General features: G+C 42.0%; 2 protein-coding genes across 4 annotated transcripts; both read right to left on the bottom strand.

Moving 5' to 3' along the window:
* Nucleotides 1-143: 143 nt before the first annotated feature.
* htr6 (5-hydroxytryptamine (serotonin) receptor 6) lies at nt 144-8,000 on the bottom strand. Its single transcript, XM_039755040.1, has 3 exons — nt 7,272-8,000; nt 704-856; nt 144-569 (listed from the first exon to the last, which is right to left on the bottom strand). The coding sequence occupies exons 1-3, from the start codon at nt 7,998-8,000 to the stop codon at nt 186-188; spliced, it is 1,266 nt and encodes a 421-aa protein (XP_039610974.1). The 3' UTR covers nt 144-185.
* Nucleotides 8,001-15,868: 7,868 nt separating this feature from the next.
* Nucleotides 15,869-21,917, bottom strand: nbl1 (NBL1, DAN family BMP antagonist). Of its 3 annotated transcripts, none has more exons than XM_039756010.1 (4): nt 21,813-21,917; nt 20,341-20,541; nt 17,497-17,608; nt 15,869-16,683 (listed from the first exon to the last, which is right to left on the bottom strand). In XM_039756010.1, the coding sequence occupies exons 2-4, from the start codon at nt 20,508-20,510 to the stop codon at nt 16,459-16,461; spliced, it is 507 nt and encodes a 168-aa protein (XP_039611944.1). In that variant the 5' UTR covers nt 20,511-20,541; nt 21,813-21,917; the 3' UTR covers nt 15,869-16,458. The 3 variants fall into 3 exon arrangements, with proteins under 3 accessions (XP_039611944.1, XP_039611945.1, XP_039611943.1); XM_039756011.1 differs by lacking the exon at nt 21,813-21,917 and adding an exon at nt 21,669-21,768; XM_039756009.1 differs by lacking the exon at nt 21,813-21,917 and adding an exon at nt 21,391-21,580.
* Between the last annotated feature and the right edge of the window lie 144 nt (nt 21,918-22,061).

Genomic DNA, 22,061 nt, shown 5'->3' with positions numbered 1-22,061 from the left:
CTTGGAAGCAGGCTCTGGATCAGGTGCAACAAATATAATTAAAGCCACAGAGATTTGTGCCATCTGCCAATATTTGAGGAACATTAAAGAAGATATAGAAATACACTTAAATGTAAACAGACTGGCTTGATGTGGTGGCATTTTGTAATTTATTAAGCCAGGCAGCTGAATTCACAGACCATTTTTCACTCAAGGTCCATTAGTTGACAGGGCAGTAACTCATGTGCTGTACATTCCAGGTCAATCAATTTGACTGAGTCTGCACCGGTGGCCACAAGCTCTTTGTTGGTAGGTCGCAGAGTTGTAGGATCAGAGTTGAGGGATTCTGTATCTCCGGGCACAACCACTGTGCTTTTCAAAGCTCTTCCACTATTGGAGTTCTTCATAGACAGAGACATCATACTATGGTGGCGCTCCCTTGCCCGAGGACAACATGGCATGTAGTGAGCCATGGCCCTCTTGAAGTCTCTCATGAACAAAGGGTAGATGATGGGGTTCATAGTGCTGTTGCAGTATCCAAGCCAAGTAAGGACATTGAACAGAACTCCAGGAACACAGTCGCATACTGCCTGTGCCAACACAAAGACAGTGCAGAAACATGAAGTGAAATGGTGTCCAGTGGGTAAATGCAATGTCATGCACTGTCTGAAAATGAAGGAAAGTGAAGTTATCAACAACTGACACAGATGATTTTCATACTTACCTGAACCATGTTTGCCACAAAGAATGGTAGCCAGGCTGCAAAAAACATTCCCAGTAGAACTCCCAGTGTCAGACTGGCCTTTAGTGCTTTCCTGCTGTGTGTGTTGGCCAGTCTTCGGCTTTCACAGGTAAACTGGCTTGTTATTTTTGAAGCCTAGACAACAAAAGATGTAGACGACAATGTCTCTGTACCATAGTAGTAATTCTTATTAATAAAAAAAAAAAACAAGACCTGAAATGTGTGAACCAGAGGAAAGGTGTTTAATATTGTACAAAATTTAATAGGTGCAACTCAAAAGGACCAAGGTCCAGCCTCTTTACCTACACTTACCTAAACATCAGTGTCATTATCCAAATCATATCACAGAAGAAGCTGTGCTCCTGCCCATAATTGAGGGATTTAGCAGACTTAGTAGTTAATTACATTCGTGTGCATCCATAAACAGTGTGGGAAGGGGTGCTTGAGTGCACATTGACATCTTTGAAGGGATGTGACTGGAAAGCAGATGTCAGAGGCATCTCTGGCAAGGTGCCATCTGTTCTACAGCATGCATCTTACACACAATGTGAGAGCCTCAGTGTAAAACTTTAATCGCAGTTTTGTATTTTTATGCTCATTCAAAGGGAAGTTTAAATAATGTAACAGTTGTGCTCATCTCATAATGAGGCACATGGCCTTCCTCTACTACAGTGTAATTACAACAAAAGTGTTGATAAGATGTTTAAGATGCACTTTTGAGATGAGAACATCACCATGTCATCTAGCTAGTACAGTATTATTAATGGTGGCACTGAGGTCAGCACTGTTGCCTCACAGCTCCAGACGTCTTGCTGTTTTGGCCGTGGAGAGCTTTCTCCGTGTCCCTATGGACATTCATCAGGTTCCTCCTTGTCAGTTTTGATGAAGATAAATTGCACAACATAAGCTGCTGGGTATGTGCGGCAGTACACTGTGTGCACAATTATTAGACAAGTGAGTATTTTGACCATATCATCATTTTTATGCGTATATTCCAACTCCAAGCTGTATTAACTTGAATGCTTATTGGATTTAAGCACGTCAGGTGATGTGTATTTGTGTAATGAGGGAGGGTGTGGCCTAAGGAGATCAACACCCTATATCAAGGTGTGCAGAATTATTAGGCAGCTAGTTTTCCTCGGGCAACACGGGCCAAAAAAGAGATTTAACTGACTCTGAAAAGTCAAAAATTATAAAAAGTCTTTCAGCGGGATGCAGCACTTTTGGAATTGCTAAGATATTGGTGTGTGATCACAGAACCATCAAACATTTTGTTGCAAATAGTCAACAGGGTCGCAAGAAACGTGTTGAGAACAAAAGATGCAAATTAGCTGCCAAAGATTTGAGAAGAATCAAATGTGAAGCTACCAGGAACCCATTATCCTCCAGTACTTTCATATTCCAGAGCTGCAACCTACCTGGAGTGCCCAGAAGTACAAGGTGTTCAGTGCTCAAAGACATGGCCAAGGTAAGGAGGGCTGAAACCCAACCACCACTGAACAAGAAACATAAGTTGAAACGTCAAAACTGGGCCAAGAAATATCTGAAGACAGATTTTTTTCAAAGGTTTTATGGACTGATGGGATGAGAGTGACTCTTGATGGACCAGATGGATGGACCTGTGGATCAGTAATGGGCACAGAGCTCCACTCCAACGTGGAGGTGGGGTACTGGTATGAGCTGGTATTTTTAAAGATGAGCTAGTTGGACCTTTTGCATTGAAGATGAACTCAAAATCAACTCCCAAACCTACTGCCAGTTTTTCGAAGACACTTTCTTCAAACAGTGATACAGGAAAAAGACCATGATTTTTATGCAGGCCAATGCTCCATCACTTGCATCGAAGTTCTCACTGCGTGGCCAGCCAGTAAAGGCCTTAAAGATGAAGGAATAATGACATGGCCCCTTCCTCATCTGACCTAAACCCTATTGAGAACTTGTGGGCACTTCTTAAACGCTAGATTTACGGGGGAGAAAAACAATACACCTCTCTGAAGAGTGTCTGGGAGGCTGTAGTCACTGCTCCACAAAAAGCTGATCGTCAACAGATCAAGAAACTGACAGACTCCATGAATGGAAAGGCTTATGACTGTTATTGGAAAGAAGGGTGGCTATATTGGTCATTAATTGATTGATTTATTTTTTTTGAAATGTCAGAGATGTTTATTTGTAAATTTTGAGGTGTTTGTTTATTATTCTCACTATAACAGATGAAAATAAACAAGTGAGATGGGAAAATTTTCATTTTTCCTTTAGTTGCATAATAAATCTGCACACTAATAGTTGCCTAATAATTGTGCGCACATATGTATTCCCCTGATGATGTTCACACTCACATTTCCGTTGTGAAACATTCAGGTTTCAGGTTTATTAACATTTTCGATTGACTGATAGCACTGTGTTTGTTCCATATTAAAATTAATCCTCAAAAATACAACTTGCCTAATAATTGTGCACACAGTGTAGAGTGGACTTTAAATACAGTATATTGAGCTCAGAAAATGCACAGCCTAACTCTTTTCTGAATGTCATTTTTTCATTAATGTTTATCAGGGGTTGGTCCTTTACATTTCAGACCTGTTCTATGATATTGGACTTGCATTATAGTAAATCATTAACCGGCAGCCGGGTTGTCAAATTGTAGGCAGCACGGGCCCATAACCGCAGTGAAAATGGCAACAATCATCTAGAAATTATTAGTTGGGCATGGTGGGATTCATTGAAAAAGTGGAACACACTCAATACAAAGAAAGGTGCAAGAGATGTTTTGCAAATGTTTGGTTAAAAAAAGAATAGGACTGTTTTTACACTGAAATAAGATGGAGAAAAGCTTGCACAAATATAAAAAAATTCAGTTTTGATTTGATTATATTATATGTCATCAAGCTGTAGGTAGATTGACAAACAACAAAATGATTTGTTGGAAGAACTTAATTCAATAATGTGTAAACTTTCTATGTAGATATATGGAATAGTTCAAATTCATTGCAGAAGAAGTTGCTCTAATCAGAACTTGAGGAATTAGATAAACATTTATTTGACAATTTTGCTAAAACAAATTATTGAATGTTAACAAAATTGAAATATGTAGATAACACACTCCTGCATTCCAATATAATTCTTATCAATTAACCTCCTTGAAATTAACCCTGAGCATGACTCAAACACGGAATTCTGTGTTTTTATGATTAAGTCTGAGTCAGATCCTTTTTACAGTGTTATGCTCGAATAACTCTTGGGACAGTATTCTTCTGCCATCTAGTTAAAAAAATTAACATTATGTTGCAAAAAATTATGAATGTTTCTATGTGTTTTGCCTCTCTGAGTTAACTCCTCAGTATTCATGAGTGGGGCAGAGCCTTCAACCAAAACAGAGTGGCGTGTGAATGAGAAGCTGTAAAACCAGCTTTAGATCAAACTGCTACTTGACCATTAGATGAATCAAGCGATAGATAATCATTGGCTTGGTCATCAAATGTTGACATGGATAATGAAATTGATGCATACGGCAGCATACGACCAAACTGCTTTGTGATGTGCCTGGTGAAGTTGGTTGCCTGAAAGTTCACAGTGGTGCAATTAGGTGGGTTGCAAAAAGGCAAAATGATTGCAATCAAGTAGAAGGACATGAAAGATGTTAGCCCCCTAAGCACTGTTCACAATGCAGCAACTGTCAATGTTCATGTGTTGTCATGGTGAAATGTGGAAGACACCAAGTCTTGCACTGTGGCAGCCTACAATAACACAATGGATATTGTCGATCCTGTGTTTCAGGCACGGACATTCTATTCTCCTGTGTGCAAGCAACAACAAAAAAATATTTTCGGAAGAGTAAGCAGAGAAACTTCTACTGACCCTTTTGCAGCAATAGGCTGTATGTTGGTGACTCTTTCACAAAATGTCACTTAAAGGGTGTGTACTAAATCTGGATCAGTGCAACAGTGGATATACTAGACATAGCTTTCCTACTGTATTTATGTTGATGTTTTGATATTTACAGGTAATAACTTACTTTTTCTTTTCAACAAAAAAAAATATCATTTTTGGCTCATTTTTTCCGGCAATAAACATAATGCTTAGAAAGCTGCATAAATTCAAAGATCAAATATTAGTTTTTCTAAATATTTTATTTGGAGATTTTGATTAAACTGGAAAGTTGTCCAGCCACAACCACATGATAGGTGAGTGATATCACCAAGTAATCCGTTCCACCAAAATTCATTACCATATTACAATGCCCGCTGTAGCCACTAGGAGAAGGGCCTGCTCATGTGGTCTGGGATGTGCAGATGGTATGCCAGATTATCAAAGACAAATGTGCCCAAAGCCACCTTCATAACCACATCAACCTTTGGTCCTTAAAGTACTATTATGTCCAGTCTTTATTTTCTCTGGTGTTAGACAAATTGATGAAGGTTGATAAAACTTTGCGATATACTTACAAAAAGGGCTCCTCAGCTAACTTAAACTAAACATACACAGCACATTCTTAAAAAGCACAGTTCTTTAATGGCGCTTCACTGGGTTTTGTGGTTACTTGTGGAGCCACTGCTCAACAAAGAACCATTTCATTCTCTCAGAGTTCTCTGCACATGAATTTGGTTCTTTGAGCATTTAAAAGGTTTCTAATATGTGGGCAAAACAGAAATCTTTAAAATGTGGTAGGTGACCTAGCAGAATACTGACAGATTAAGAAACCTGAACTTAGTTTCTATACTGGATGCAGCAATCATCCTTTCAAAATCCCTCAGTATCCCTTAAAGTCTATTCATGGTTATTGATAAAGCCCATCGTGGATCTAAACAAATGAAAGGTTCCTTCTGGAACCTTTATATAGATGGTTCTTTTGGGAACCGAAAATGGTTCTGTTGTGGCATCACTCTGAAGGGCCACTTTGGCATGTTTGAGTGTGTAGGTCAATTTGTGCAACCAACTATAACTCAAATGATTCTGTAAAACATCCCATAAACAGCTCTATGTCAAATCAACTTTTGTCATCACTGGAACATATAAAAAAATAACCTGATTTGGCAATATTGCTATATTGCATTCTAACATGATTGCTGATTCTATGTCAATAAAATTTGGTTTTCTCTTTAAACATTAATTAACTAAATTATTATGACAGCCACGCAACTGATGAAAATTGTGCAAGAAATGAATATAGTACGTAAAGGCTTCAAACTGAGTTGAAGTAGCTGCGCAATGGCAAATTTTCCAAAAAATGTCATGTCATTTAATACACAATTAATCCAGACCAGGGCTATTGTGGGGTGGGGAATTTGGGGCTGCAGAGGGTGCCAGTCCATCACACGGTGAACACACACTACGGCCAATTTAACATCACCACTTCACCTGATCTGCATGTCTTTAGACAACAGGAGGAAACCCATGCAGACACTGGGTGAACATACAAACTCCATGCAGGGGGGACACAAACCCCAGTCTCCTTACCACAAGGCAGCAGCACTGCCACTGGGCCCCCTTGCTGCCCCTTTTAATATACTCTTAAAAGCATATTAATTTTGAGTTAACTTAAGGTATTTATGTTATGGTAATATGCACTAGACGTGACGTCTGAGAGTGCTGCTGTAAATCAAATTAACTTAAATCCATTCATATTGTTACCATACAAATTATACTACTTAATGTGACAGCCAAGAAAGTCAAATCCGTTGTACTAGAAATGGATACAGAAAGCCTCAAAACCTATAAATTTTGAGCAAACTCGATTTGAGTTTACTAAATAATACCAACACACGCAAAGAATCGTCTTTTTGAGTGAAACGACCTCGAAATGTACGTCATTGCCGAACTCCTGGAGTGTCATAAATGAGAGGCGCTATATTCATGAAAGTGACTTGCCATCTGCTGGGAGCAAATTGCATTATTTTTTCAGAGCTAGTTGGAATTTGACCTTGGCTTTTCATTTTTTGCAGTTATAACTTACCGATGGAAGGATTTATCTTTATGATGGTGGAAATCGATTTCAAGGCTTGTCTTCTAACTCTGAGATTGTGTTGCAAAAAAAGATTCGGGGACCAACCGAAAGTATAGATTTCATGTTGCAACGTCAATGACGACGACCCCTCAATAACTAATTGATCGCTTTTAATTTGCAATTTTTTCTTGTTCAGGGGCAAAGAGTACAGACGTTACCTTTAAGACGTACACGCTTCGTATGTGAAAAGTTGAACTTAAAGAGCTGAATCGATCAATTCAGTTCATTTCCCAGTTTGTCTTCCATCAGTTTAAATATATACACCCCGAACTGCACCAATACTGTTCTCCTGCCGTCTTCAACTGCCCCCACATAGCCTCGCTCCTTCAATTCTGGACGTTCTCCCGGTGTTCGTGTGTACGTTATGCGTCTTTTTTGTGCTGCTGGGCAGTCGTTATCTCCTTGCTTCCCTGCAATGAAACAGTGGTACCAAAAAGAGACGCTGCAATTGATTAAACATAGCAGCGGACACAAAGCCTTCCTACGTGTTGCCACCTTTTTTGACTTACTCACAATCTTAGCACCCCTTATCCACTCCCGACTTGTTACCTGCCCCTGTTCGGCCACTGTGCTCGGCAGCGATGCCACGCGTCTGGCTGCACTTCGGGCGGCGCGCAGGATCCTCCAATACGTAAAGGAGATGGCCACTGAAGGGAGGAAGAAGGTGAGACAGGAAGCGATGAGCGCAAAGGGTAAGCTGACCAGGAGGCGGCACTGCTCGTCATCTTCACCTGCTGATGTCTGAACAGCAGAAGGCAACTCCAAGCCGGGTTCATGCCATCCCATTTCAATAGGCAAAAATGAGGCAAGCGCTGCCAGTGTCCAGGCAGCCAAGATGAGCAGCAGCGCCCGGCCGGGTGTCATGTGCAGTTTGTATTGGAGCGGCGAAGTGATCAGCAGGTAGCGGTCCAGACTGATCACACACAGGTTAAGAATGGAGGCGCTACAGCACATCACGTCGAAGGACACCCAGATGAGGCAGAAACCTCGTAGCAGAACCCAGCGTCCGTAAAGCTCATTGAGCATTGCCGGTGGCATGACGACCAGACCCACCATGAGATCGGACATGAAAAGCGACACCAAAAAGTAGTTGGAAGTGCTCCTCAGGTTGTCCTGGCTAAAGATCAAGAGGATGAGAATAAAGTTACCCGCTGTCGTGATTATGATGATCAAGCAGAGGAAAACTGCGACCCAGCCGTTGCCCCCAGTTGCATTGAGTTGGATACTCAAGCTTGAGTTGCCCCAGTCATGTGGTACCCCTAAAGGGATTGGATCCATACTTAAGGAAATGGGTCCGCCAGGGAACACTGTGAACAGAATAGATCGCCGGCAGGCTCCTCTTAGGTCTGTTTCTTCTCCTCAAGATCTCTGTGAAAGTGTCACGAGGAAAAGCGGACTCCTCCGCTCGGTTCTCTCCGCCTCCCGTTCGTCGTTTTCTTCAGTTAATGCGCTATACTCTGTCCTCATTCTTTTGTTTCTTTTTGTTCTCCTGTCATTCGTGTTTAATGTGCACCTACGTGGTGCTATTTTGGTGAATTTTGTCGTAAATGTTGCAATATTTCCAAAAAATAAAATTCCCATTGCTATCTGACCCTGCTGGGAGAGCGCGACAGCTAAAGGGGACACATTTAGCTTTTGATTCATAAAATGTACACAGAACCCAGCTCTCATTTGAGGAGCGGAGCTTCGATATTGTGGACTGCGTGAGAATATGAGCTGTGTCTCTCTATTCAGTGTAGTGGTACTGTCCTGTTTGAGTGGCTATAAAAATGAGTCGAATATGCTGTAAAAGTGACATCTCAGGGCAAATAAAGTTCTATCTATCTATCTATCTATCTATCTATCTATCTATCTATCTATCTATCTATCTATCTATCTATCTATCTATCTATCTAATACCTCTGTGCCATTTCATTTAAAAATATACAGCTTTATCATGCTAATTTATTATCATTCCATAATCCATCCATCTATTTTTGAACCTGCTTATTAAATTTATGGTTGAGGGGCAGTTCTGGAGAGTGATGCCATATATGAGAACCATTTTTAGTTCCCAAAAGAACCTTTTATTTATTTCCATAACCAAACATAAATAAATGAGGTCATAATAATGAGGTGAGATACTGCAGGGAAGCTATTAACAAAAAATAAAGAAATAGTAAATAGGTGGGCAGAATATGTAAAGAAATTATAGGAGGATGACAAAGGAAATATTGATGAAGAACCAGGCATCGCACCCATGACAAATATCACAACTGAGGAAGAGATATAAAACGTAATGAAACAATTACAAAAAAACAAAGCAGAAGGGATTGATGGAATCCCAGAAGAGTTTTTACAGTGACTTATTAAACAAAGGACTTCAGGTCATGACAAAACTTATGAATGTGATATGCTCTACACAGTGGTGGTGCTAGGTTATTTTACACCCTACAGTAGGTCAAGCTTATTAATGTGCCAACCGACTATTCAGTATTTAACCCATGTGACTGGGTTTTTCCCCCAATTATGATCTGTGTCCCAGGCGAATACCTAATTTGCCTTAATGGTGGAGCTGGCCCTTGCTCTACAGGCATTTCCTGGAAAACTTAATCAAATGCATACTCATCCCATTACCAAAAGTTAATAAGGCAAAGGATTGCGGTGATCATCATATTATTATTCAGATATGCCACGCTTCTAAAGTATTACTGAAATTGGTCAGTAATAGAATTGAACCAATCATAGAGAGAAACCTAACTGACAGCCAAATGTTTTTCATAAGGGAAAAGGTACCAGAGAATTCATCTTTGTGAAAGACCACTGGAGCTGAAAAAAGACATAGATATGCTGCATTGACTGCGGTGGGCTGGAGCCCTGCCCGGGGTTTGTTTCCTGCCTTGTGCCCTGGGTTGCCTGGGATTGGCTCCAGCAGACCTTGTAGTAATGGATGGATTGATGGATATGCTGCATTGAGGTTTTCAAGAGAGTATGACATGACAAGTTAATAGAGTTACTAACGACAGTTGGAATACCAGAGATAGAAAGAACTGCTCAAGAACTTCTACTTGTGAGAAAGGACATCTCTTAAGAATTAAAGCATGAACTTCACAAGACTTCAGTTTGCCATGGATGTATCATGTCGCCAATACATTTCAGTCTGTCTAGTGAATATCTTATGGAAGTGCTCAAATGAATGAATTGTTACTCCTTAACAGGTGTAATACAGACTTTCCACTCTATTCTGCTCTGTGTTTCACAGAAACCTGGTTAAATTACTGCTTAAAAGACACTGGATTACACCGGCTGAGCTTTCAACCTCATAAAGTGGACCTGCAACTCTAAGGACCCCTCTGTCAAACTCGTCAAATATGTGGACAACACAAACATCATAGGAGTCATCTGCATGCAGAAGGGAGGTTGAACAGCTGACCACTTAGTGTCCTGGGAACAATCAGGAACTAAAGACACTCCAAACTTTGGAGATGACAATGGAATTCAGGTGGAGCCCCATAAAAATCACCTACTCTCTCCATACTAATGGTGGAAGAAGCCTTTACGTTTCTAGGCGGTATAATCACCCAGGACTTAACATAGAAGGCCAGCATAGATTCCGTAATAAAAAGGTACAGCATTTGGATGGTTGGCACATTAATAAGCTTGACCTAGGGCATAAAATAACCTAGCACCACCACTGTGTAGAGTATATCACATTCATAAGTTTTGTCATGACCTGAAGTCCTTTGTTCGTAAGTCACTGTAAAAACTCTTCTGGGATTCCATCAATCCCTCCTGCTTTGTTCTTTTGTAATTATTTCATTATGTTTCATATCTCTTCCTCAGTTGTAATATTCTCATGGGTGCGATGTCTAGTGCCTCTTGCAACAGCTGACCCCAGGAGTTGCTGACTCCATTCTACTCAGCAATCGTTGAGTTTGTTCAAACCTTATTCATCTCATCACATCACATCATGGTTTGGATCAGCAACTAAACTTGATCAGAACAGGCCACAGCAAATAGTCAGGTCTGCTGAAAATATCACTGGCACCATTCTTCCCACCTTGTTTTCGAGGCAACTCAGGCCCCTTCTTCAGGCAATGTAAATGTAATCAATGTACATCTTGCCTGAAGAAGGGCTTGCTTGACTTTCAATTCATTTATAATGGTTAATACGGTACAACACCCTAGTACTACAGTATTCTTACATATAGTTAACTAGGGGGCTTTGTCCCCTGCTTGCCTTGCTTTGCCGCACACGTATGTGAATTTCACTTTCACCAAACAACAAAACTTTTAATTCTCGCGGATACGCATCTTTATTGGAAAGAAACACTACCTTTCTCTGGTGGGAACACGAATTAGATGATCTACAAGTCTCCAACTTAAAGTTTAAATCCGAACAATATATTTGATCTCTTTTCGCTGTTCCGTTATTTCACCAAGTAATAATTTCCGTTTGTTTGCGCTAATGCGATCTTTACTATCTTTTTTTGAGACTTTCAAATTTTCGTACTTCCATTAACTCTAACTTTCTCTGCATGTGTATTGCACCAACGTTTTTGAAATCTTTACGACGTTCTACTTTGTCATCTACTCTTTGTATTTTATTTTCAGCTCTCTCTAAATCTCTTGGCACAAAGTCTTGTCTTGTGGGACGTGAATGTATCTCTCTGAAAAAGTCACGTCATGTCCCAGACTAAAAAGTCTCGTCTCATCCCAGGATTTCTTTATTATAATAGAGAGATGTGTATAGATTTAAGTACTTCCTGCAATGTTTACACTGTGTGTCTTGTATTTATGTTAGGTGTATACAGTGGTGTGAAAAACTATTTGCCCCCTTCCTGATTTCTTATTCGTTTGCATGTTTGTCACACAAAATGTTTCTGATTATCAAACACATTTAACCATTAATCAAATATAACACAAGTAAACACAAAATGCAGTTTTTAAATGATGGTTTTTATTATTTAGGGAGAAAAAAAATCCAAACCTACATGGCCCTGTGTGAAAAAGTAATTGCCCCCTTGTTAAAATATAACCTAACTGTGGTGTATCACACCAGAGTTCAATTTCCGTAGCCACCCCCAGGCCTGATTACTGCCACACCTGTTTCAATCAAGAAATCACACAGAGAAGTAGACCAAAAGCACCTCAAAAGCAAGACATCATGCCGAGATCCAAAGAAATTCAGGAACAAATGAGAACAGAAGTAATTGAGATCTATCAGTCTGGTAAAGGTTATAAAGCCAATTCTAAAGCTTTGGGACTCCAGTGAACCACAGTGAGAGCCATTATCCACAAATGGCAAAAACATGGAACAGTGGTGAACCTTCCCAGGAGTGGCCCGCCGACCAAAATTACCCCAAGAGCACAGAGATGACTCATCCGAGAAGTCACAAAAGACTCCAGGACAACGTCTAAAGAACTGCAGGCCTCACTTGCCTCAATTAAGGTCAGTGTTCACGACTCCACCATAAGAAAGTGACTGGGCAAAAACGGCCTGCATGGCAGATTTCCAAGACGCAAACCACTGTTAAGCAAAAAGAACATTAGGGCTTGTCTCAATTTTGCTAAGAAACATCTCAATGATTGCCAAGACTTTTGGGAAAATACCTTGTGGACTGATGAGAGAAAAGTTGAACTTTTGGAAGGCAAATGTCCGTTACATCTGGCGTAAAAGGAACACAGCATTTCAGAAAAAGAACATCATACCACCAGTAAAATATGGTGGTGGTAGTGTGATGGTCTGGGGTTGTTTTGCTGCTTCAGGACCTGGAAGGCTTGCTGTGATAGATGGAATCATGAATTCTACTTCTACCAAAAAATCCTGAAGGAGAATGTCCGGCCATCTGTTCGTCAACTCAAGCTGAAGCGATCTTGGGTGCTGCAACAGGACAATGACCCAAAACACACCAGCAAATCTACCTCTGAATGGCTGAAGAAAAACAAAATGAAGACTTTGGAGTGGCCTAGTCAAAGTCCTGACCTGAATCCAATTGAGATGCTATGGCATGACCTTAAAAAGGCGGTTCATGCTAGAAAACCCTCAAATAAAGCTGAATTACAACAATTCTGCAAAGATGAGTGGGCCAAAATTCCTCCAGAGTGCTGTAAAAGACTCATTGCAAGTTATCGCAAACGCTTGATTGCTGTTATTGATGCTAAGAGTGGCCCAACCAGTTATTAGGTTCAGGGGGCAATTACTTTTTCACACAGGGCCATGTAGGTTTGGATTTTTTTTTCTCCCTAAATAATAAAAACCATCATTTAAAAACTGCATTTTGTGTTTACTTGTGTTATATTTGACTAATGGTTAAATGTGTTTGATGATCAGAAACATTTTGTGTGACAAACATGCAAAAGAATAAGAAATCAGGAAGGGGGCAAATAGTTTTTCACACCACTGTACTTATCATGAGTGTGTGTGTCTCTCCTGTAACTGCACTTGAAGAGTGGTCAAAAAAATTGATCCAAATTCCTTGTATGCGTGCGTACTTGGCCAATAAATCTGATTCTTATTCTGAAAAGCTTGGATGGGATAAAGATAAGAGGAGAAATTATTCAGGATTTAAGATGTGCAGAAAGTGACGGTGATCTAGAGAGAATGTTACAGGAGAGCAGTATGGTATGGAGCTAAACCAAAAGAAAACAAAAGTAAAAGGAGCATCAAGAAAGGAGGCTGAAAAGTGCAACATCATACAAGTCAGAGAAAAGCTGGAAGAAATTGAGAAATACAAATATTTTGGAAGCTGGATATACAGTGATGGCCGGTGCAGTCAAGAGATAAAGGCAAGAATTGGCAGGGCAAAAGATTCTTTCCAGACACAAAAGTACCTGATGAGAGGAGACCTACTCCTAAATTTGGGTCTAAAAAAGACAAGACTGAAATGTTACATTTCCTTGGTTCTATGCTATGGCAGCAAAATCTGGACTTTGGACAGGGAAACAATATGCAGAATTGTACATGCTTTTGAGCAATGGTGCTAATACTGAAAATAAGCTGGGCACAGAAAGCAACTAATAACGCCTTAAGGAGAATGAATACAGTGAAGTGTCTCCTGGAGGACGTAGCAATAGGCAAGATGAAGTATGCAGGACATATACTGCATAGGTCAGGAGGAAAACTGCTGGTGATGATTTTAAAGGGAAGAATGGATAGAAGTAGAGAAAGAGGAAGACCAAGGGGAACTTGGGTGGAAGATGTCATTCTGTGGTTACAATTAAGGAATTATGGTCAAATTAAGAGCCTAGCTGCGTATCACAGATCTTAGAGAGTCATGTCTGTTAATGTTCTGATAGAGGATGATGTTAAATAATAATAACAAGAGTCAAGTTTCAAAGGAAGACTCATGTTACAAACAAAAACACAAGCTGAGTTCAGGCTATCTTGATCTTGTTGTATCCTGCTGTAGGTAGCCTACTGTGCACTCTTAAAAAATAATGTTTTTTCGATGGAACTATATGGTTCTTTCCTTGATTGTGAGGTTCCTCATACGACTATTGCTTGACCAAGTACCAGCTCATTCTGGGAAGGGTTCTTTACATATGAAGCTGATTCTCTGTGCTTTAAAAAACTTCCTAATATGTAGAAAACAACTGTATGGTGGGCTGCAGGACACTAAGAGATTAATAAAATTTGGATTTAGCCTGTGTTACTGTACATAGGTAGCAAGACCAATTGGCAATTCACAAATCTGTTACTATCTAGTCATGGTTAAATAAAAAAAAATAATAATAATAATACATTTTATTCATATAGCGCCTTTTCTATGCTCAAGTTGTTTACTGTATGGAGCCTGCTGCAGATCTATATAATGAAAGCTCAGCCAGATGGTTCCCCTATGGCATTGCTCTGAAAAAACACTCAGATACCCTTATTTATTTATTTGTGTGTATTTGGTCCACTGTATTAATGCCCAAGGGGAGATTGTCTTTTCACATGACATTTGGGGGTCAGAGCGCGGGGTCAGCCATTGTACAGCACCCCTGGAGCAATTTTCAGGTTGAGGGCATTGTTCAAGGGCTCAAAAGAGTAGGATCCCTTTTGGTAGTAATAGGATTTGAACCAGCAACCATCCAGATCCAACACAGATCCTTAGCCTAAGAGCCACCACTCTGCCTATTTTAAGAAGGTACATTCAAATTTTCTTTCTTGTCCACATATTAGGAACCTTTTCAAAGCAATTTGACATGCAAATGATCTGTCCCAGAATGCAATGGTTCTTGGTCAAGCAGGGTTTCTGCAAGAAAACCACATAACCTAGTAAAGTACAATGAAAGAGCTGTTAATTTTAACTGGGTGGGTGGGTTGCCAGTCCATCTCAACACCCACATTCTCATATCTTCACCCTGTGAGATGTTCAGCCCGGACACAACCAAACGGACACCAACAGTTCATATAACACACGTTTTTATTCTTACAAGTGTCCCCAAACACAAGTCCTGCACACTCACAGTGCTTCCCGCACCAAACACCCTTACTCAGGCCTTCAACTGTCCATGGGCTGCCTTTCCTCCTCCTGTCCCTGGAGCTTCATCCACCTCCAGCTCCCGACTCTAGCTCCCCGACTGTAGGAAAGCGGCCCCTTTTATATTAACCCGGATGTGCTCCAGGTGCTTGCTGATGACCTTCCAACGGCACTTTCTGGTATGGCGGAAGTGCTGCCCTAGCACCCGGCAACACTCCGGGCATCCCTGGAAGGTTCTTCCTCCACCTGCCCAGGTGTGGCGGAAGTGCAGGTTTCCCGGGCTCCACAACGCTCGGGGCGCCCCCTGGCGGTGGCCACAGGCCCCAATGGGTTTGAGCCTCCTGGCTCCATCCCCGTGGTCCCATCCTTGTCCAGGGCGGTTGCCCCCTCGTGGCCTGGGGGACGTATAAACCGCTTCCCGGTCCTTCCAGGAGTCCTGGCTGGGTCTGCCCCCCAGCCTCCTGCCACAACCCGCACACAGAGACAATTTATAATCACTAGTTGATCTAGCAAGCACTTACTCAGAATGTGGAATGAAATGAAGAGAACATGCATACCCCATGCAGAGGAATGGATATGGATAAAGAGGAGATGCCGGATAAGTGAGGCACCATGCTAACAACTGTGTCCCCATTACCCCATCAGTCTTCTGTCGGTTACACCCCACTCTAGTATGATTAAATCCAAGAGACAACAAGATTTTTGTAAAAAAGTGCAGACCAGTTTTATTCGTTTCCAGTCTGTATTTCCATACAGCCCTTTTATAATCCACTGAAGTGCTAACAGGTTTAATACTTTTTCATTCGGAATCATCTTTTTTTTAACTCGACCGAAAAACAAGATTATTTACAAGAGCAATGCATTGCACTAAAACGCATTTAATGAAAGTCATTCCTCCGCTTCTTGTGTGGCTCCTCCATTTGCTTACTGAGCTGAGCGAAGAGAGACTCCAGGAGCGCCCAGACTGTCGGAGGAAGCGCTCGTGTTAGGAAGGTGCAGAACTGGTAACTGCGAGTGAAGCACAGCTGCCCTCTAGTGGTCATCTCCATATCGGCCTCGATTCGGCCAGGCTTACATAGCAAGATACACATTTACATCATATTCTATTACTATTTTTTAATCTTAACGGCGTAAATAAATGCTTCCATATTCTACCTATTTAACGAAGAGGCTTTCTATTCATAGCTACCCCTCAATAGGTCTTTTAAGGGTGCGCGTAGCAGGTTTACCTGCTAACGCACCCACTGAAGAGAGTCGGATGGCAGAAAAGGATGGATGGGACGGGTGGCCTAATCACCTTGGTCATTCTCCTGGAGACGGTGCGGTTGCGCGTGCTCGTGCACGAAGGGCTCCATGGGAGTTTGGCTTATATCATCGGGATTGACGTACACATTGAAGAGCGAGGCTTCCTGGGCATTCTCTTTCCCGCAGGACTGGCAGCTGCACTGCAGGATCTTCTCCACCAGCTTGTCTCGGCGGCTCATTTCTTTATTTCCTGGACACTCGAGTGTCACCTAAGAAAAGAAAGCAAAGGCACAATCTGTACTTTACTTATGATCAGGGCTTCACTCTGTCGGGTCAGTAGTTCCTAACAAGCACAAGGCCAATTTGGCAGGCAGTGTGGCGCAGTGGTTAATGAATTTATGGACAGATGGTTGTGGGTTTTTACACGGTATGACTTTGAACAAGTCACTTGACCTGCCTGTGCTCCAACTGGAAAAACAAAAAGAAACTTAACCAACTGTATATCAAAAGTAAATCACTTTGGATAAACTCTTTTGTAATTGTTTTTGAATAATTAACACTGGTTTAAACATACAGAAAAATATATATGACAAATATTACCATAAGTCTCCCAATCAAGTAAAGGAATATAGAAGACGAGAAAAAAATCTTACATAGCAAAGATTGGGATTTAGTGATTTTACATCCATCCATCCATCCATTAGTCAACCCACTATATCCAAACGACAGGGTCATGGGGGTCTGCTGGAGCCAATCCCAGCCAACACAGAGCGCAAGGCAGGAAACAAACCCCAGGCAGGGCACACGCACACACACACACACACACACACGAGACAATTTAGGATTGCCAATGCTCCTAACCTGCATGTCTTTGGATTGTGGGAGGAAAACAGAGTACCCGGAGGAAACCCACGCAGACACGGAGATAACATGCAAACTCCACGCAGGGAGGACCCGTGAAATGAACCTGGGTCTCCTAACTGCGAGGCAGTGATTTTACATGTAAATGAAATGTCATTTCACAGGGGTGTTGACTGCTGAATTACAACAGGATAAGCTTTCAACAGGCACCACATACTCACCACTTCCCACGTCGACTGCGCTGGCATACATGAATCACAGTGCACAAGGGACTCCGTGGACTGGGGGAAGGTGTTAGGAACGCTATAGCTGAAGCACTGTCCCAAGCAGGCCCTATGAACAGACACCAGGTCAGTATTTCTCATATAAAATGACATATAGTATACATACAGTAGACTACACTACATTAACACCTTGTAGCACAGCATATTACACTCTGGGTAACACTTTAGTTTAAGTCCTGCAAAAATGCATACTCATTTACTCCTACGTAACACGATCTTAACAGAAGCTTCCTTTGATCATCATAACACTTATAGAAACATCAGTAGATTGGTTATTCATCTCTGTGTGGTGTGGGATAGTGACATTAATGTAAAATGATTTGTTAATATGAAGGATTCGCAGGTCTTCTACTAAATATGGAATATCAAGAGATATGTGTCTCAGTTAAGCCCCCCTCAGATCACTCGAAAGTGACGCTTTGTTAGTCGGTCACATTGATGAGATGAGCAAACATTTTACTGTTGCTTTGTAAGTGTTATGAAGACCCAAATAAGTGTTTGTTAGGGTCTTGTTACATTACTTGTTACAGTACCTAAACTAAAGTGTTGCCAAGTTCAGATGATTGACACACTTTTTATACAGAGTAGACAATGGGTTAGCATCTACAGGACCCTCCATAATTTTTGGGACAAAGACACATTTTTCCTTGATTTACCCCTCTGCTCCACAGTCTAAATGTACAAATCAAACAATTCAGACGTGATTATAAAGTTTACATCATAGACTTTCATTTAAGGGATTTGTATACATTTTGGTCTCACCATGTAAAAATGACAACACTCTTTCCACATGGTACCCCCCATTTCAGGACACCATACTTTTTGAGTCAATTTGCGCCACAGGTATTTGTGATTGCTCAGGTGGGTTTCATTGCTTCATAAGATACCTTGACTTGGTTCTACCCTTTGAAGTCTGTAGTTGCCAATGTTCAACATGAGGACAAGAGCTGTCCATTATGAGACTGAATAACAAGAATAAAAGTAAAACCCGAGGATTACCTAAATCAACTATCTGGAATACCTTTAAGAAGAAAGAACACAGTGGTGAGCTCAATAATTGCAAAGGTACTGGTTGGCCAAGGAAATCAATACTCTACTGCTGATGACAGAAGAATCCTCACTATGGAAAAGAAAAAGCCCCAAACACCTGTCTGAGAGATGAGAAAGAGACTTCAGGAGGCACTTGTGGATGTGACTATCCATTGAAGAAACACAGAGGCCACACTGCAAGATGCAAACCACTAGTTAGCTACAAAAACAGGATGGCCAGATTCTAGTTTGCGAAAAAGTACTTCAAAGAGAATGTAGAATTCAGGACAAAGGCCTTGTGGACAGATGAGACAAAGAGGAACCTGCATCGGAGTGACGGCAAGAGCAAAGTGTGGAGACAAAAAGGAACTGCCCAAGATCCAAAGCAGAACACCTCATCTGTTAAACATTGTGGTGGGTGTGTTATGGCTTGGGCACGTATGGCTGCCACAGGTACTGGCACACTTATCTTGATTTGATGATGGAACTGCTGATGGCAGGTTTTGAGGTGAAACATCTGATAAAGTTCTAGAAAATACCTCCAAACTCATGGGATGGTGCTTCATCCTACAAGATAATGGTCCCAAACTGCTGAGGCAACTAAAAAAAGGGAAAATTCCTGAATGGTCTAGGCAGTCACCCAATTAAAATCCAATTCAGCTTGCCTTCAATTTTTCAAACCCCAAAAAACAAACCGAAGCTGAAGATGGCTGAATTAGAGGCTTGGCAGAGCATCAGTAGAAAAGATACTCAGCACTTGATGATGTCTATGAATCACAGACTTCAAGTAGTCAATGCCATTTTCTGTCTATTTATGTATTTATTTATTTAAAGAGCTTCTGTAAAAAGAAAATGTACCATTTGTGACAAATAAAGTTCTATCTATCTATCTATCTATATGACTGCTTTAATATAATGATCATTGCTATGTCTCAAACATTATGGTGCCTTGAAATGGGGGACCATGTAGACAAAGTGTTGTCTTTGCTACATGATGTTCCCTTAAAATGAAAGTCTGCAATGTAAACTTTAATCATGTTTAAATTGTTTGATTTGTAATTTTAAACTGTGGGGCAGAGGAGTAAATCAAAGAAAAATGTGTCTTTGTCTTTGACATTATGGAGGGCACTGTATACATTGATGAGTTCCTAGGCACCTTCTTGATCACTTAAGTCTGCTGATGAATGGCGTCTGGTGAAGTCTAATGAGATATTTCATCTCAATCCAGATTTTCATATGTAGCTCCTCGCTGATGGAATGAGCTGCCCACCTCCAACTGAACCTCTCACTCCCTCGGTTTGCTTAAGAAGTGTTTGAAGACTCTCTTGTTTGGTTAATTTCTGTCCAACTGATAATTCTTGTAACCAAGAAAAGTGTAACTCACTTGTATTTTGTTCTAAACTCTTCAGTTCTTATAGTCAATTTTGTTCACTTGTCCTGTAACACTTGTTTCCCAAATAGTCCCCCAGACTGACATTTGCTCGATTATGTTGTCCTCTTTTCCAAGTTGCTTTGGCTAAAAACCAAATAAATATAAGTGTAAACTAGATTCCCCTCATCCTGGCCTCCTCTGTTGCACATCTACGGTCATTTGCGTCAACTCCTGTTTCTGAAAAAGATTGGTACTCAAGTAGATAAAAAGGCCCAAAGGGTATGACTGCCAGCTCTGCTCTCTACTCTATGCCCCCAAGGACTTCTGTGAGTCACACTTGACTGGCATGGCTATGGTGAAACACTTGAGGTCACACTCACCTGTTCTGTATTGACTGTGACTCGCAGCCACTGTGGCCCACAATTTGGGTGATATTCTTCGCCTCACACCAAGCACTTTTGTCTGGAAAGAGTGCCAAACGGTTAATGTGAGCTGGCGCTGCCAGACACAGGATGGGCAGCAGCCAGCTAATCACAATACAGCTCCACATCACGCAGGCAGCTACTTGTCGGATTTGAAACCTAAAAAAGATAAATAAATAAATAAAAGTACAAAGAAATTACCTGTCAGAAGCCAGGTTGCTATAGTGGGGCTGTGCACAGAGCCCAAATAGATTTTTTTAAGGGTTGTACAACATCACCTCTAACCACAAGGGGGCAGTCAGGCTCCACGAGATGGTCTCGCAATGGGTTCCAACAAACACCTCAGCACTTCAGTGCCAAACCAAACCCACAAAATCGACACAAAAGCAACGGAGAAAAAACCTCAAATGGGACGTGATTGAAGTGCGCAGATCCGCTCCGCTGAATGTCACAGATAAGCGGACGGCCATGATGCAAACCAACCCGTTACAGGCCCCTGGCCTGCAAGAAGCAGAAGGTGAATAAGATTCATTCCCCAAACAGCTTGAGGTTGGACACCCAAATCCCCCTCGACCCCCACCCTCCTAATAAAAGTGTGCAGTATGCCGAAATGATGTCAAACTGACCAGTGCCTGCGCACATCGGAACAGACGATCGGTTGCTGGACTGTCGACCCCATTTCCCCTTTAACCAGGTGCGAACAGCATTTGCCAAGGGATCGGTCAAAGTGGTACGGTTAGCAAAAACTGACCATTACTAAACGATGACTACTATTATTTTTAAATTGTTTTAAAAACGCTTAGGATTCCTTCTCTATAGCGCCTTTCATCATAGGAAGTTGCTTATCGAAACTCAGCGGAACATACAAACACTGCCAATGTTGAACAAACTGGACGAGTACGGAAAAGCCAGCCAGCGGTCAAGTTGACAGCACTGGCCTCTCAGGCTGTCCAACGTCACTCGCGCACCCCCCTTGTGGAAGGGGAAAGCAGCAGGGCAGCAGCGAACCTGGTTGCTGGGAAACATTCGGGCATCGAGTTGCTACTCCTTCAAGCGTCCGGACTGTCCGCCTTTCCTTAGGGAAGAGTAAAAGGATCGGTGTCGATCTGAGTCGAAGCGGTCGTTCAGACTGGACACATGAGTTCGTAGCTTCCCCTCGGCTCCGATCACTGCTCTCTCCTGCGTGTCGCGTTTCATTTCGGCTCAGTCCGAACGTGTGAGCCGCCAAATGAACCGTGCGCAGGCCAGCGGCTCGTCCAGGATTCAGTCGCGGAGGAACGTCTTACCTCGCCCTGCCCAACCCTTCCTAGCCCATCCCAGCAGAGCCGAACTGTTTCGCTCCGCGCTACGGGACGCGAGGTGGCAACTTGTCAGCTAAGAGCCACGCCGATTAGCGGCTGTCCGTGCGGGATAAGGGCGGCGTCACTCACCGGCTCCCGAGAAGACAGATGCGCTCCGTCAGCGCTCGATTCCCGGCACACTGCGCTCCATTCGTCGGGCGGGAGGGAGAAGGAGGGCGGGGGAGGGCGGAGGGAGCGTCTCACCCCGGGCGCTGCGAGAGAGGCGCCGCGCACGGTTAGTGGTACCCACAGAGCCACCTCCTGCAAATATGGACATTACTTGGCACAGCAGCCCCACTTGGATTGGGGGTTAGCAGACAATTAAAAAGGCAGCTGCTT

This window comes from Polypterus senegalus, chromosome 6 (genome assembly GCF_016835505.1).
Source record: "Polypterus senegalus isolate Bchr_013 chromosome 6, ASM1683550v1, whole genome shotgun sequence".
Classification (NCBI taxonomy): domain Eukaryota; kingdom Metazoa; phylum Chordata; class Cladistia; order Polypteriformes; family Polypteridae; genus Polypterus; species Polypterus senegalus.
Note: the sequence above shows the minus strand (reverse complement) of the source record. Positions and strands in the feature narration are given on the sequence as shown.

Coding starts and splice junctions, on each gene's coding strand:
- nbl1 (XM_039756009.1), bottom strand. CDS start 21,416: ATGCCCGAATGTTTCCCAGCAACCAG. Junction 20,542..21,390: donor GAATGTTTCCCAGCAACCAG/GTTCGCTGCTGC, acceptor TATCTTTTTTAG/GTTTCAAATCCGACAAGTAG. Junction 16,684..17,496: donor CGCAGTCGACGTGGGAAGTG/GTGAGTATGTGG, acceptor TTCTTTTCTTAG/GTGACACTCGAGTGTCCAGG.
- htr6 (XM_039755040.1), bottom strand. CDS start 8,000: ATGGATCCAATCCCTTTAGGGGTACCACATGACTGGGGCAACTCAAGC. Junction 857..7,271: donor CAGTGGCCGAACAGGGGCAG/GTAACAAGTCGG, acceptor TTTGTTGTCTAG/GCTTCAAAAATAACAAGCCA. Junction 570..703: donor TTGTGGCAAACATGGTTCAG/GTAAGTATGAAA, acceptor GTGTTGGCACAG/GCAGTATGCGACTGTGTTCC.